Raw genomic sequence first — 17,094 nt, 5'->3', positions numbered from 1 at the left:
TATCATCGGCATATAGAAGTATGTCAGGATTTTGAAAATTTTTTAGTATATCATTAATGAAAATGTTAAACAATAGGGGACCGATGTTAAATAATATTCAATGCATTTATAATTATTATAATAATTATGACTGTTTTAACTGAGCCGAGATGGCCCAGTGGTAAGAACGCGTGAATCTTAACCGATGATCGTGGGTTCAAACCCGGGCAAGCACCACTGAATTTTCATGTGCTTAATTTGTGATTATAATTCATCTCGTGCTTTACGGTGAAGGAAAACATCGTGAGGAAACCTGCATGTGTCTAATTTCACTGAAATTCTGCCACATGTGTATTCCACCAACCCGCATTGAAGCAGCGTGGTGGAATAAGCTCCAAACCTTCTCCTCAAAAAGAGGAGAGGAGGTCTTTAGCCCAGCAGTGGGACATTCACAGGCTGTTACGGTAACTGTTATACATACTGTTCTACTTGGAAGGGCTATCTGGTATTGTACAAGCCTATCTGCGTATTTAGCACTTACTCATCACATATGCCGCCAAGCAGCAATATTAAGTATTGTTGTGTTCCGGTTTGAAAGGTGGTTAGGCAGTGTAACTACACGCATAAGGGAAAGAACATCTAAGGTCCCAAGGTCGATGGTGTATTGGAGATCTAATGGATGGTTAATATTTCATATATAATGTGTTGCAACAAATCGAATATCGATACCAATATTGAGGATGCTATCTTAACGCTGGTTTTCAATCGCCACGTAACAAAACGCATTTAACTTTTGTCACCTATCTTTTTTATCATTTGATTAATACATCACTTCTACAGTTCACGATAATCTTCGTGAACTGTTCGTGTTAGTTTTCTTCATATGTATTTTCAATTTGTAACATTATTATTTTTCATATTTCTTTATTCGTTTCACAAAAAAAACTTAAGTACATTATCCGCTCAATGATTTTGTATTATGAAATTATACCGTTCGTTCTTTGTAGTCTTTGTAAACGCGAACGTTATCATAAAGGAAACAAAAGATCATATTGGAGAAAACGAGCAAACGAAATACGAAAAATATATCGTACAATTCCCCGAACATTAATTTATTTTAAACCTTATTTATAAGGTATTAAGAATCACCGATTCGTGCAGGTCATGACTGTACATTGAGCTATGATTAAGTCGCTACCACGATTCAGATGTTGCTGACTGGAGATTATTAAAGCGATGTTTGATGAGCCGGTTGGCGTGGTTGGTGGATACTTGCCTTTCATGCCGAAGGTTGTGGGTTCGATTCCAACCCTGCTTAGTTTGGGATCAGATGGCCGTGTGTGAATAATGTTCCAGGATATTATAGGATATTATTATAAATTACTATTTTTAATTACGTATTTGCACATCACATCTTTTTTTTAATTTTTTCAAGAATTAAGACGAATAATTATATTAACGATCATCTTATTAAACTGATAATTATTATTTCATTTCATTGAAACTTCAATCATCTTTTGACAAAAATCAAAGTTAAAAATAAAGTTAAAAATCTGTATTCAATATAAAAGCGTACACACACTTACTTATTGATTGAAATATGCTTTATTCAAGAAGACCCCTACTAGCACTTTAATTGACATTTTGCAAGATTATGTCAAAAGCTAGCAATTATTTCTATGCTCCATTTATAAAGCACCCAAAGCATAAATCAAAAGGAATAAATGAACACTTTATATTACATTCATATTACCAGGAAAATCGCAAAGGTTTCTAAAAGTCATTAAGCAAATTAAATTCAATAATTAATTTGAGAAACTTATGTCCTTACAGTAAAAATTATAACTACCATAAGTTAGAAAAAAAATGGGGACGAAGTCCTGTATGTACAGTGTCCAGACGCATAGACTTAACATCTTCAAAGTCTCGTGTCTGGTGATATCATAGAATCAAAGTCCTAAAAGTTCTTTTCAACTTTTCTACATTACCAGTTTGAATTAGTTGTATTTACTAATTAACCACTTTAGTCACCACCAACATTCACCAATAAGCAAATCGTCATTTTTTAATATAAAACAAATTCAAAAAACATTTAGAAAAAGTAATTATAAATCGTTTATTTGACGCGGGTGATAGCTACTTAATAAATCAAACTTTTTTAATGAAATCTTTCGACTTTAAAACAGAATTGTGAGATATGTTAGACAAAATCGCATCATGATAATGTTATTTACGAACGGTTAAGAATAATGAGTTTTATTCCGTCACTGATACATACAAAACTTGTTACTGCTACTACTTGTATAATAAGTACTTACTAATACAAATATGAATCAATTTATATATAATACTTGTCATCGCAATCGGTTGAAAGGAAGTAGTGAATGTGCTGCATCGCCAACTAGCGGTGAATTACAACAAAGAGGATATTTAAAAAAAATATCAATGATTTATACAGGTTTCTGACTTCTGTCCAGGTAACTGGCCAAACGGTCAAAGTCTATTCATCTCAAATGAAATTTGTTCGCAATTTTTTTATTTACATAATATATAATAATTTAGAAATATTTAGTATTGCATAGAAGTGTAACGACAGTCACAAGGGACATAACAATGCCTGTACCATGATGACCATTTACCATCAGATGGCCAATTTGCTAGTCCATCGTTTAATAAAAAAGGTAAATATTACTATTAATTAATCATTTTCTGTAATAATAACATGAATCCAACCGTATCTCATCTCGGAAAGCGTTGCTTCATCTTTGGTTAAGTCTGTGGACAAAAGGTTTCAACGACGCTTTTATTATTTAACTAACAATGTAACTTTGAATTTTTATAAGCACTGTCGTAGACTGGACCTTTGTGCTTAAGACTAGTTTTTATAAACAATTTTGCTTTAAAAATACTTTTAAGCGATAAAGCTTTTGCGCAGAGAAGACGAACAAAAGATTAATGAAAACATTTCTACTAGTAATTTTTTCTCATTCTCCTCTTCAAGCTTACTTGTTATTTTGTTGACATTTACCGTGAAATGAAGCGCTAATGTATTGTATTGTAAGCCTATTTCTTGCGTTCACTAAATATTACTATTTTTGAATAATTGTTTTATATTGTAAAAACACCCAAATTAATGGTTTAATGGATAAGACTTATATCTTCTACATATGTATCCACTGGACCACGCTGTTCAGCGTGGTCCATGCGTTCTTCTTAAGGATGGCACAGCTATGGGATTTTTACTTCCTGCGTAGTCAGAAATTTTAACAAAAGTATAGTTCAAACAGAGCAAAAAGTAATGAGATAATAGAAACAAATCAAATCAAATCAACAGCCAATCGTTGTCCACAGCTGAACATAGGCCTCTCCCAAGGTGCGCCAAAGCTCCCTGTCCTCCGCCTTCCGCATCCAGTTGGTACCCGCCACCTTATCTTGATCTTATCTTAAGGTCGTTGGTCCACCTGGCTGGAGGGCGCCCTACGCTGCGCTCGCCGATTCACGGTCTCCACTCTAGAACTCGTCTGCTCCAACGGCCATCGGTCCTACGACATACGTGACCAGCCCACTGCCACTTCAGCCTGCTAATTTTGCAAGCTATGTCGGTGACTCCGGTTCTTTTCCGGATAATCTCATTTCTGATCTTATCCTTCAAAGATACTCCGAGCATAGCTCGCTCCATAGCACGCTGAGTGACTTTGAATTTGTGGACTAGTCCCGCAGTTAGTGTCCACGTTTCGGCACCGTATGTCATGGCAGGTAAGACGCATTGGTTGAAAACTTTCGTCTTCAAACATTGCGGTATAGATGACTTGAGGACTTGACGAAGGTTGCCAAATGCTATCCATCCCAAGCGAATTCTTCGATCGGCTTCCTTCTCGAAGTTGTTCCTACCGACTTGTATTATCTGTCCTAGGTAGGTATATTCACTAACAACTTTCTTATTCCCCTCGACGTATATCGGTCCCGGCACGACATGCCTATTGAACATGACCTTGGTCTTGTCCAAGTTTATACCGAGACCGACACACCAGGAAGACTCGCCTAGGATACGCAGCATTTCGGTGAGTTGTTTCAGCGACTCTGCTATGATGACGATATCGTCAGCAAATCGAAGGTGTGAAATGTACTCGCCGTTTACATTGACTCCATACCCAGTCCAATCCAGCGTCTTGAAAACGTCTTCCAACGCGTTGGTGAACAGTTTCGGGGATATTACATCCCCCTGTCTCACCCCTCGCGCAGTTGGATCGCCTTCGTCTTACAGTCCTGGATGTGGACAGTCATTGTAGCGGCGTTGTACAGACATCTCAGTAACTGGATATATCTCCAATCGATATGACATCTCTGCAATGAGTCGAGCGCTGCCCAGGTTTCGATGGAGTCGAAGGCTTTCTCGTAGTCCACAAATGCCATACACAGCGGCTGATTGTACTCCTCGGTCTTCTGCATAATCTGCCGAACAGTATGGATGTGGTCCACGGTGCTGTAGCCTGATCAAAAGCCGGCTTGCTCTGGGGGCTTGAACTCGTCAATTCAACTGGCGAGAGGGTTCGTGACGACTCTTGAGAACAGCTTATACACGTGACTCAGGAGGGAGATTGGTCTGTAGTTTTTCAAGAGGGTTTTATCACCTTTCTTGAAAAACAGTACCACCTCACTCCCGCTCCACGTTTCCGGGGTCTTGCCATGTTGGATGACGGAATTAAAGAGGCTTGCTAGCTCTTTCAGGACCGAGTCCCGGCTGCCTTAAGTAACTCTATTGTGATTCCGTCATCTTCCGGAGCTTTGTTGTTTTTAAGCTGTTCTAGAGCCGCCCTAATCTCGCTTTGGTCAACGACCGGGAGCTCCTCGGAGTAATGGCGCGTAAGAGGGGCGCGCTGGTCATCAATACTGATTCCCACGGGTTTATCCGATCTTGAAGAGAACAACTGCCCATAAAACCTCTCTACTTCTCCGACAATCTCAGGCCTAGAGGTAACGACCCTACCATTTTCAGTTTTAAGTTTTGTCAGATGCGGCCTTCCAAACTTGCGAGCGAACACTTCGATCCCCGATTTTGCTCAATCGCAGCCTTGATGGCACGGGTATTGGAGCGTCGGAGATCGCGTCGCGTCAGCGTTTTTATTGTTCGATTTAAGGCCTTATCTGACAAAAACGATGGTAGTTCTCGTCGTTTTCTCATGAGCTCGAGTGTCTCAGCAGAGAGTTTTGGTGCGTTGTCTCTTCTCTGTGGCGGAAAACACTTGCGGGATGTGTTTTGCAGTATTTTGACCAGCGTGTCGGTTTTCTCATCAATGCTGCTTACGGTTTCCAACGCGGTGAATTGATTTTGAAGTTCCATTTGGAAATTTTCGGAGCCTTGAGCAGCTTGGAGCATGGTAGGTCGGAGAGTAGACCTCATAATTCTCGATCTTTCGGCTTTGAAGTCGATATTTAGAAACAAATGTTTCTATTGAAATATAATACTAAATAATATAGGGAAACTTCACTTTTTTTTTTATAGAATAGGAAGGCGGACGAGCATATGGGCCACCTGATGGTAAGTGGTCACCAACGCTCTTAGACATTGGCATTGTAAGAAATGTCAACCATCGCTTACATATCCAATGCGCCACCAACCTTGGGAACTAAGATTTTATGTCCCTTGTGCCTGTAATTACAGTGGCTCACTCACCCTTCAAACCGGAACACAACAATATCAAGTATTGCTGTTTTGCGGTAGAATATCTGATGAGTGGGTGGTACCTACCCAGACGAGCTTGCACAAAGCCCTACCACCAGTAAAACTTGAAAGGGATTACATTAATTTGGAAATATTGCTTTTAAGTTTTGGAATTAGAATTTGCTGAGCGTAAATTGGGTGTTTTAAATTTGAGCTAGCATTCGAATATTTACAGTGGATATTACTATTATCAAATTGTTAGTACAATGAATTTTAATTGTATACAAAGCTATTTTACTAGAATTTAAAAATAACGTCAAACCTTTTAACAATATTCTTAACTTAAATAAACAAACCGTTAATGGCCCACTGCTTGCAAAAGGCTTTCTCTCCTCTTGATCCGAAGGTTAAACACCACTCCGCTACCTCTCTCTACTACTTGGTGAATGCTTGGGGATGCTGTAATTTATTAAAACAATAATAAAAATATTGAGTTATTTATTGTTTTCATTTAAGAATACATATTTTAAATAATAACTATTTATTTAGATATTTTTTATATCCAGGTGGCGTCCCGTTATGATCACATTTTTTTGTTTAAAAATACAATTATTATTTTCATTAGGTATATAATTTGTTTGAATTATAATTAATCTAAAGTTTTAATAAATGAAATTCTTCATAACACGAAGCATTCCACTACACCGAAGTTAATTTCTACAGTACATTGGGAGACACATGCTGCGTGTTCCGTAGTGGCTTTAAGATATCGTTTAAGTTCCTGACCGCAGCTGTGTCCATATTGCACTACACGTATCTCATACCTACTGGAAAGATAAATTAACACGAGAATATTGTATTACACAGAGTAGGTATTAATAAAAAAAACTGAAGTACACTGATATTATAAATGCGAAAGCAGCTCTTGTCTCTCTCTCTCTCTCTTTTTCGCCTGATCGTAATTATTAATTCACTTAACTGAAACTTATTAAATTTGTCTCAGAGTCTAGACGTCTTCTGAATTTAAATGCGGGGGTCTTATTCATGGGAGACTACACAAAAATTTGTGTGCAAAAATAAATGCACTCTTTATTTCTTTACTCTCATAATCCGTTAGATGAAAAAACCCAACGTTACCAGAAATAGTTTAGGCGTACCAACGGTTTTTTTTTTTTGGACATTTTTCACACGAGACCGTCTGATCCCAAATTAAGCTTGTACAAAGCTTGTGCTATGGAAATCAGACAACTGATATACTAAATATACTACTTTTCTTTTGAAAATACATACTTATACAGATAATTACACCCATACTCAGGACAAACAGACATGTCACACAAATGTCTGTCCTGGCTGGGAATCGAACCCACAACCTTCGGCGTGAAAGCCAAGTATCTACTAACCACGAAAACCGGCTCGTCCGGCTCGGTTTCACGTTAAGAGTATAAACAATATAATAAAACCCACGACTTCGAACCTAATCATGTACATAAGAAATAATGTATGAAAATAATTTGACGCGTCGCGGCGAATAGCTCGTTAGATGTGAATAATATTGATCGAGAAACCCTGAAATAAATAAATGCGCTGCCAACCATGAGTAATATGTTACATCTCTTGCACTTCTAATTACACTGACTCACCCAACCTTAACGCGAATTTCAAGTTTGTTCTAAGCGATGTACTCTATATCCTTGTAGATGGCACTTTAGGAATAATTAATTCTACTGTTAAGGAACTTTACTTGTATGTTTGTTGTTTTGTTCTGAACTAAATTATAGGGCAAAGTAATGAGAAATCAAGAAACAGCCTGTAATCTAAAGGATTCATTATATTCCTTATAAGTTGATATTTTAAAATAAAGTTATTTGACTAAAAAGTTTTTTCTACCCAAAGGTGAAAACAATTGAAATTTTGGGAATTATAATTTTGTTTTTCAAAAAGATTATTATGATAGTCGTAACATTAATGTCTGAGTATTGATTCAGTAGTCGAAGTTACAATTTTCCAATATTGGAAATTATATTTTTCTTGCATTTTTGTAATGTTAAGTTAATTACAAAATTTATCTCAATTTAAAATTTTTAAATTACCTTTATATTTAAATTTAATTCAGTGCTTTGGATAAGACTTGATAAATTGCCATTTTCAACGTTATTCGTTGGCTCAAGTTTTAAACTTATACTTATGTGAAAATTAATACGATTTATTACTTTGAACTTGCGCCCTAATTCAGAAATGTATATTTAGTATTCGTCTCTACCATTCCAATATACTTAAAATATGATATTTTTTTATGGAATACGTAGGAGGACGAGCATATGTGCTACCTGGTGGAAAGTGGTCACCAACGTCCATAGACATTGATATTGTAAGAAATGTTAACCATCACTTACATTGCCAATACGCCATCAACCTTGCGAACTAAGATATCTCCCTTACATCTAAACTATTTACACTGGCTCACTCACCCTTCCAACCGGAACGCAGCAATACTACGTATTGCTTTTTGGCGGTTGAATATGTAATGAGTAATGTAATGAGGATGGTACATACCCAGACGGGCTTGCACAAAGCTATGCCACCAAGTAAATAAAAAAGTATTAGAAATACATTTTTTTTACCTTTAAATACAAACATTAATTATTTTATCTTTATAATTTTTATTACATAATATAATGTTGCAATACAAGAAATTTCTTGAAACTAACAAAAATTAGTTTTGTTAATATCTATGCAGCCGGCGGTCGAATGCTTAGTTAGCTATTTCTTCTAAACACTCCGATCTGAGAGAGATACATTTTAATACATTATCTGGGTACTTACATACACACTTTTTTACAAAGTTATACATATACTTAATAGTATATAAATATATATATTGCACTCGTAAATATCTCGTATATATCACACGTATAAAAGAAGATCGATGCTCTTTAGATGTGGTGCTGGAGACGAATGTTAAGAGTTTCGTGGACCGAATTTCGCACCAATATCTCCATTCTTCAAGAACTCGGCATCAAACAGCGTCTTTCGGCGCTGGTTCGAAAGCGCATATTAACATTTTTTGGACACGTCTCCCGGCAAGGAAATGACTCCATTGAACGCCTTGTTATTCAAGGCAAGGTGGATGGCATCAGACCACGTGGAAGGACGCCCATGCGATGGACCGACCAAATAAAAACAACTGTTGGCGGTCCTTTTTAATATATAATAAAAGCCGAGATGGCCTAAAAGCCGAGATGGCCTAAAAGCCGAGATGGCCTAGTGGTAAGAACGCGTGAATCTTAACCGATGATCGTGGGTTCAAACCCGGGCAAGCACCACTGAATTTTCATGTGCTTAATTTGTGTTTATAATTCATCTCGTGCTTAACGGTGAAGGAAAACATCGTGAGGAAACCTGCATGTGTCTAATTTCATTGAAATTCTGCCACATGTGTATTCTACCAACCCGCATTGGAGCAGCGTGGTGGAATAAGCTCCAAACCTTCTCCTCAAAAAGGGAGAGGAGGCCTTAGCCCAGCAGTGGGACATTAACAGGCTGTTACTGTTACTGTTGGCGGTCCTTTGCATGAATGCACGAGGCTTACCACTAACAGGGACATATGGCGCAGGCTTGTGAGGCGAATAACATCTGCGCCGGATAATTTATAATACTTCATGGCGACCACGACCGCTCTGACAAGAGTGACACGACGAAGAAGAAGAAGACTCGTAAATATTTTATTATGGTATAATAAAATACTACTATATAATCAAATTGAATAGAAATAATCTAAATTATTGTTCTGGTAATAGTTATATATTGATTTATGAAATATTTCCCCGAATATATAAAAAAAATGCAATTCAGTTACATCGGTAAAAAAAATAATTCACTTTTAACATAGAACAAAAATGTTCACGCATAACACGGAAGAGCCATCGATGCGAATATCCCGTGCGGCTAAATGTTGAATATCAACAAATCCTAAGCGCGTTCGAGTTCTCGAACAAAAAATAAATAAAAAAACAACGTTTGATTTTCAATAGATTTCCGAAAAAGAACTGGAAATAGTTGAAACAATCTACGCTTGTAGGATTTCGCGCGGAAAGATTTACCGAGCCGAAAATTTGATCGAGAACGGTATTTGATTTGTACTTCAGGTTTATGGAGTTTCAAATATATTTTATAATAAAATATTTCTTACTATTGAACATAAATTTAAATATATGCAAGAGCTCAGTGGATAAAACACGTGGATGTTAACTGAAGGTCATACGTTCACTGTCACGTTTTAATGAGCTTGATTTGTTTTTATAATTTATCTCGAATTTTATTCATACGAGTAGTTGTACTAAATACTGAATAAATGTCTATATGAAACGTTTATATAGTAATATTATACATACATATACCTCTATTGGTTTGTGTGGCACACGAAGTAAGGCTTCCAGTCACCATGATTTCTTTTGACACCTTCTACAATCATATTTCAGCAAAGTTATACAAAACATTAATGCATTTTACCCCTAAACTTTTCTCATGAATCATTCCGTTTACTGGTGAAAACCGTTTGGAAGTTTTTGACTTTACCGCGTTTAAACAAGCCGACAGACAGACGCGGTAGGGGTACTTTGTTTTATAAGATGTAGTGATAGTGTTGCATAATAGTAATGGTTGTATAGAATATCTGATTTATAATACATATACTTCTCATAAACAGATTTTTCAGAACACTTATTTAGACGATCTCACACAAAGCCCTACCACCAAGTAAATATACTAGCATTAATTAAAATAATGCATTGTATTGGGGAAAAATATTATATTTGACTATAGTTAAACTGATGTGTTTAGTAATGCATAACTCTGAACGAACTAATATTTAAAACTTGCAACAATAGGAACTTTTGGTCAGCTCAAAAATACCTATCCAACGATGTATTACTCATCGCTATTGGAGGTGGGACCAAAATTTGCATCTCCCTTTGAAGTGGTAAACGTATTTTTTCTTAGCACAATTTCAGCTATTTTTGCCATGAAACTTTAAATATCTCAAAGAATATTTAGCCTTTTTATTTATCTTCTGGTTAAATTCAAAAATTCTTAGCAAAATTTGCCTCACATTTGAATTTCAAACAAATTCAGATAATTTTCACGTTCTGCCTTCATTTCCATTGACTTAGACTTTATTCCCACATGCAATGTCAAAGTAAATAAAATGCACCGTTTATGCAGCTTGAATATGAATAAAAATATAATATATATAATGGTTCATAATTGTTTACAGAAAATTTATATATTTAGATATTATTAATTCTTTAAATTTATGATATCTAGGAAATTTATAGTAACCATGCCATTATAGTGATGATGTGCTCCTGAAGGTTTTGGACTCAGTGTACAAGGAAAAACAAAATTCCACTCCCAAGCCAACATGACTGGATATCAGGCGCATTAAGAGAGAGAGAGAGAGAGAGATGTATGTAGTAACAGCCTGTAAATGTCCCACTCCTGGGCTAATGCCTCCTCTCCCTCTTTGAAGAGAAGGTATGGAGCTTATTCCACCATACTGCTCCAATGCGGGTTGATGGAATACACATGTGGCAGAATTTTAGTGAAATTAGACACATGCAGGTTTCATCACGATGTTTTCCTTCGCGGTATAGCACGAGATGAATTATAATTATTAAATAATTATTAATATAACACATTATGCATCATGTGCCTTTTTCTTAGTGGTGCATGCCCGGGTTTTAACGCATGATCATCGGTTAAAATTCACGCGTTCTTACCACTGGGCTATCTTAGTTTGTAATAGTTAACAATAATATATATATATATTATTAACATATATATTATTAACATCCCTCCTCCAGTACAAAGCCATATACTGGAGCATTTTATAAACAAGACTAACCGAGCTTTGGAATCGTTTACTGTCACCTCACTTGTGTTGGGTGACTTTAATTTGAGTAACATTCCTTGGACTATGGGCCCTCAGAACTCTCTAATGGTGAGTAATTCCAGCAGCTTGTTAAATAATATGTTGTCAGATTGTCTTTCTTTAAACGACTTAACTCAGTATAATAACATATTAAATAACAAAAATAAAATACTGGATTTAATTCTTAGCAACAAATTAATTCATAATCTATCTGCGAGCACAAATCTTCTTATAAAAGTTGACTTGCTTCATCCCCCTTTTCAAATTTTTCTAGAAAGCACACCATCATCAAACCTATCTCCCAATGAAAATATCAATAAGTACCGTTTTTTAACAGAGCCGTTTACTCTAAAATTCAAGATGATTTAAATAATATCAATTGTATAAAGTATTTTATGAACAATTATAAGTTCTAATTCGGAAACATGTACCTAAATCAAGTCATCGTAGTAATAAATATCCATTCTGGTTTAGTTACGGGCTAATTAACTGCATTAAAAAAAATATAAATGCAGAGTCAAAATTCGTAAATATAATAATCCACGTGATTCTAACGTTCGATTTATTAAAAAAAAGATGCAATAAACTTTTAAAGGATTCCTACTCAAAGTACTTGGAGCGTCTTGAGTTATCATTAAGGTCTAATCCTAAGCTTATTTGGTCCTATGTTAAACTGAAAAATGGCAATTAACACATACCCAACTAAATTAAATTGCAATTCTCATGTGGCTACCCAGGGTGAAGACATATGTAATCTCTTTGCTAAACACTTTTCCTCAGTCTTTAATCGGTCTGTATCTATTTCAACTCAGCCTAATCCTGTTAAGGCCTTAACCGTTAATAGTTGCCTTTACTCTCTATCATTCTCCTTCGGCTAAATCCTTAAAGTTTTAAAAGGTCTAGACTCTTTAAAAGGGGCCTGGTGCGGATGGTATAGCAGCATTATTTGTTACATAGTGTACTGATGAATTAGTCAAGCCACTTACCTTAATCATCAACCGATCAATGAGTACGGGTGTCTACCCTTCAGCTTGGAAGGAAGCCTTAGTTATAACATTGCATAAAAAGGCGATAGGGCTTGTGTACAAAATTATAGACCGATATCTGTAATCTCAGCGTTTGGTAAAATATTCGAAGTTCTTGTATACCCGTGTATCTTATCACAACTAAAGTAGACCATTGTACCGCAACAACACGGTTTTTTGAGGGCCCGTTCTACCACAACTAACCTTGTTTCGTTTGTTGAAGACCTTACTGAGGCGGTGGATAGTGGCAATTCCATTGATGCTATTTATACCGACTTTAGTAAGGCCTTTGATAAAGTTAATCATCATAAGCTGTTGCAAAAACTTGAATCGATTAGTATAACGGGCACTCTTCTTAACTGGTGTGGGTCTTATCTCAACGATCGCAAATCAAATGTGGTTATTAATGGTTACGCATCTAACCCCTTCATATCTTACTCTTGAGTACCTCAGGGATCCCACCTGGGACCTTTACTGCTTAACATCTTTATTAATGATGTGGCGAGTGCACAATGCGTCTAAACGCAGCACAAACATCACCTGATCAACCACGTCATGGATCAGGTGATGTTGCAGTGGTCTGATGTATGTCGTCACACGTATGGATACGCCCCTTCGGCAATATGGTCGCATGCGCATCTATTGTCCTCGCAGCGACGTCACACGCTTGACCACACCCCCAGCAAGATGGCCGCATGCATCGCTTTTGTTTTCGCCTAGGAGGAGGTCCCAAAAGTGGCAAGCACGCGTGGTGGTCATCGTGAGAGGGGAATGCCTATATAAGTACTGTTGTTGTTGTTTATTTTTAATAAATTAATTATTTCAACTATTTTTACTGTGCGCTCTAATGCAAACATTGTTGACTTGTCACAATAAATAACTTTTAAAGTCTGCCGGAGTTTTTAATTGGTGGTTAAGCTGTGATCCTCTTCACTGGTGACCCCGACGTTTGAAGAACGAAGAAGAAGAAGACCTTTCAAGATGTCAATGCCGGACGCTCCATTATCACGTGACGCCACAGCTGTTACCGCCCTTCCGGCCACTGGAGAAACGATGCGAGTTGGAGTGAGAGTACCTGTATTCAACCCAGATGATCCAGAATTATGGTTCGCACAGCTCGAAGGCCAATTCACCCTGTCCGGCATCCGAGAAGACTCCACGAAGTTCTATTACGTACTAGCGCAACTGGAACCACAGCACACGGCGGAAATAAGAGACCTGGTCGTAGCTCCACCTTCCACCGGCAGGTACGACAAATTAAAAGCCGAATTAATACGGAGGCTGTCAGCTTCACAAGAGCGTAAAATAAAACAACTGCTAATGCACGAGGAACTCGGTGATAGAAAGCCCACACAATTTTTACGGCATCTACAACACCTAGCTGGGCCAACTGTTCCAACCGATTTTATCCGTACCATCTGGTCAAGTCGACTCCCAACGCATTTGCAGACGTGTATAGCAGCGCAGCATACGAAGATGAGCCTTGAAGACATGGCAGAGCTTGCCGACCGTATCAACGAAATCGTTCCAGCAACATTGCAAGTGTCCGAGCAAGTAGCCGTGCCAGTAGCCGGTCGAGTAGCCGGGCAAGTAGCCAGTGCATCTAGTTCCACTCTAGGAGTACCAAGTACTAGTTTCGAAAGCCTGAATCAGACCGTAGCTGAGCTGAGCAAGCAGATGGAGATACTTAGCATGCAACTTAACCGAAGACAGCCACGATCCCGCTCACGATTCGACATAGACAGATCGCGACGACATTCCCGCGCACGTTCCCGCTCACAAACAAATAACTACCCGTACTGTTGGTACCATTATAGATTCGGCGAGCGCGCACGCAAATGTATTCAACCGTGTAGCTACAAGAAGATGGGAAACTCTCAAGGCAGCCAGTAGTGGCGGTAGACGACTGCCTTACAATTTCGGGCCGCCTGTTCATCACGGATCGCAAGACCAAAGTGCAATATTTAGTTGACACCGGTTCAGACCTCTGTGTCTTTCCAAGATCCGCTGTTCGGGAACCTAGAAACAAAATGGGATACGAATTGTTCGCTGCAAATGGGACTATCATTTACACATATGGCTTCCTCCCCTTAACGCTGGATCTAGGACTTAGGCGCGCTTTCACGTGGCGTTTCGTCGTAGCAGACGTCTCAAAGCCCATCATCGGCGTCGACTTTTTAAGTTACTACAACCTGCTAGTCGACTGTCGCAACCAGCGCCTCGTTGACGGTGTTACCACACTTGCTGTTGCACTCCCGAAACAACGTTCTACGGAAACAATTTCCTCAGTCCGTACGACTTTAGAGGATACATCTTATCATCGCCTGCTTAGAGAATTCCCAGAAATCACTCGCCCTGCTGGAAAGCCGCACATCACCAAACACTCTACGGTGCACCATATCCGTACCACCGATGGACCACCGGTATCTAGCCGCCCGCGACGGTTAGACCCGGAAAGACTAAAAATTGCTAAGCAAGAGTTCGATGAGATGTTACAGAGTGGCACAGCAAGAAGATCTGACAGCCCATGGTCATCACCGCTACATTTAACTAAGAAGAAAAACGACGGTTGGCGACCGTGCGGCGATTACAGAGCCCTAAACGCCCGTACAATTCCCGATAAGTACCCTATCAGGCACTTGCATGATTTTACGTGCCAGTTGACAGGCAGTACGGTCTTTTCAACCATAGACCTGGTTAAAGCTTATCATCAGATACCAGTATACGAAGACGACATTCCGAAAACCGCTATCGCCACTCCTTTCGGGCTTTACGAATTCCCGTTCATGACGTTCGGTCTTCGTAACGCCGCACAGACCTTTCAAAGATTCATGGACGAGGTACTGCGGGGCTTAGATTTTTGTTATGGGTACCTGGATGACATTCTAGTCTTCAGCAGCAGCAGTACCCTTCATCAAGAGCATCTCAAGTTGTTGTTCCAAAGACTAGCAGAATATGGAGTTCTAATAAATACCAACAAATGTACTTTCGGCAAAACGCAAGTCCAGTTCCTGGGCCACAACGTGTCAGCAGCAGGAATACAGCCGTTAGAATCGAAGGTTGAAGCCATTCAGAACTTCCCGGTACCCAAGACGCTAAAAGAATTACGAAGATTTTTAGGTATGATCAATTTTTATCGCCGTTTTATACCTAATGCTGCAAAAGTTCAGGCACCGCTCAACCAACTCCTCGTTGGGCCTAAAACAAAGGGATCGCAGCCTATTAACATGACGCCTGCCCTATTAGAGTCTTTCGAACTGTCTAAAAAGCAACTTTCAGAAGCTACGCTTTTGGTCCACCCAGATCCTCAAGCAGAACTGTCCATACAGACGGACGCTTCAGATACAGCAATAGGTGCTGTGCTGCAACAGTTCAAGAACAATGAATGGCAACCCTTAGCATTCTTTTCGAGGAAGCTAAGTCCATCACAGAAAAAGTACAGCCCATATGACCGAGAGTTATTGGCAGTGTATGACGCAATTAAACATTTCAGATTTATGGTGGAAGCTCGGACATTTTGTATCATCACGGACCATAAACCACTTACGTTTGTCTTTGCTAATCACCGAGAGAACAGTTCGCCACGCCAGTTTCGCTACTTGGACTTTATAAGCCAATTCACCACAGACTTCAGATATGTAGCTGGTAAAGACAATATTGTTGCAGATGCCCTTTCGCGTATCGAGGCAGTTTCTATACCCTTAGATTACCACTCCCTGGTCAAAGCACAAGAGGCGGACAGCGAGCTACAGGACCTGCTGAAAAATGGGTCTGCGCTTAGGTTGAAGAAAATACGATTAGAGTCAGAGCCAGCTCTTCTGGTATACTGCGATGTCTCTCAAAGTAATCCTCGACCATTCATCACACCTTCATATCGCAAGCAGGTATTCGATTCGCTCCACAATTTAAGCCATCCAGGAGCCAAGCCTACGGTCAAGTTAGTTACAGAGCGCTACATTTGGCCTGGTATCCGCAAAGACTGTCGACAATGGGTAAAGGAGTGTCAACAATGTCAGCAAAGCAAAGTGACCAGACACACTCAAGCTCCGCTACAAGCCTTCGAAAGCCCTTCCGCACGTTTTCGACACATCCACTTGGATTTGATAGGTCCTTTACCTTTATGTTTAGGTTACAGGTACTGCCTAACCATCGTGGACCGCTACACAAGGTGGCCAGAAGTCTACCCACTACAAGACATCACCGCCGAAAGCTGCATTGCTGCCCTTTCCAGTGGTTGGATATCACGGTTCGGGTGCCCCGAACACATCACCACTGACCGTGGCCGGCAGTTTGAGTCGGGCGCTTTCAAAGAACTGGTCAAGCTCATCGGTGCCAACCATCATACCACAACGGCATATCATCCGACAGCTAATGGTATGGTAGAAAGACTACACCGTCAATTAAAAGCCGCAATTGCCTGTCATTCTACTCCGAACTGGGTAGAAGTGTTACCGTGGGTATTACTAGGTATACGCAGCGCATACAAGGATGACATT

General features: G+C 39.0%; 1 protein-coding gene across 1 annotated transcript; it reads left to right on the top strand.

The window, feature by feature from the left end:
* The first annotated feature begins 13,579 nt into the window (after positions 1 to 13,579).
* LOC126773957 (uncharacterized) lies at positions 13,580 to 14,491 on the top strand. The gene has a single exon (XM_050495218.1). The coding sequence runs from the start codon at positions 13,580 to 13,582 to the stop codon at positions 14,489 to 14,491; it is 912 nt and encodes a 303-aa protein (XP_050351175.1).
* Positions 14,492 to 17,094: the final 2,603 nt, after the last annotated feature.

The sequence above is a fragment of the Nymphalis io genome, chromosome 15 (assembly GCF_905147045.1).
Source record: "Nymphalis io chromosome 15, ilAglIoxx1.1, whole genome shotgun sequence".
NCBI classification, from domain to species: Eukaryota; Metazoa; Arthropoda; class Insecta; order Lepidoptera; family Nymphalidae; genus Nymphalis; species Nymphalis io.
This window is presented reverse-complemented; position numbering and strand designations above follow the sequence as displayed.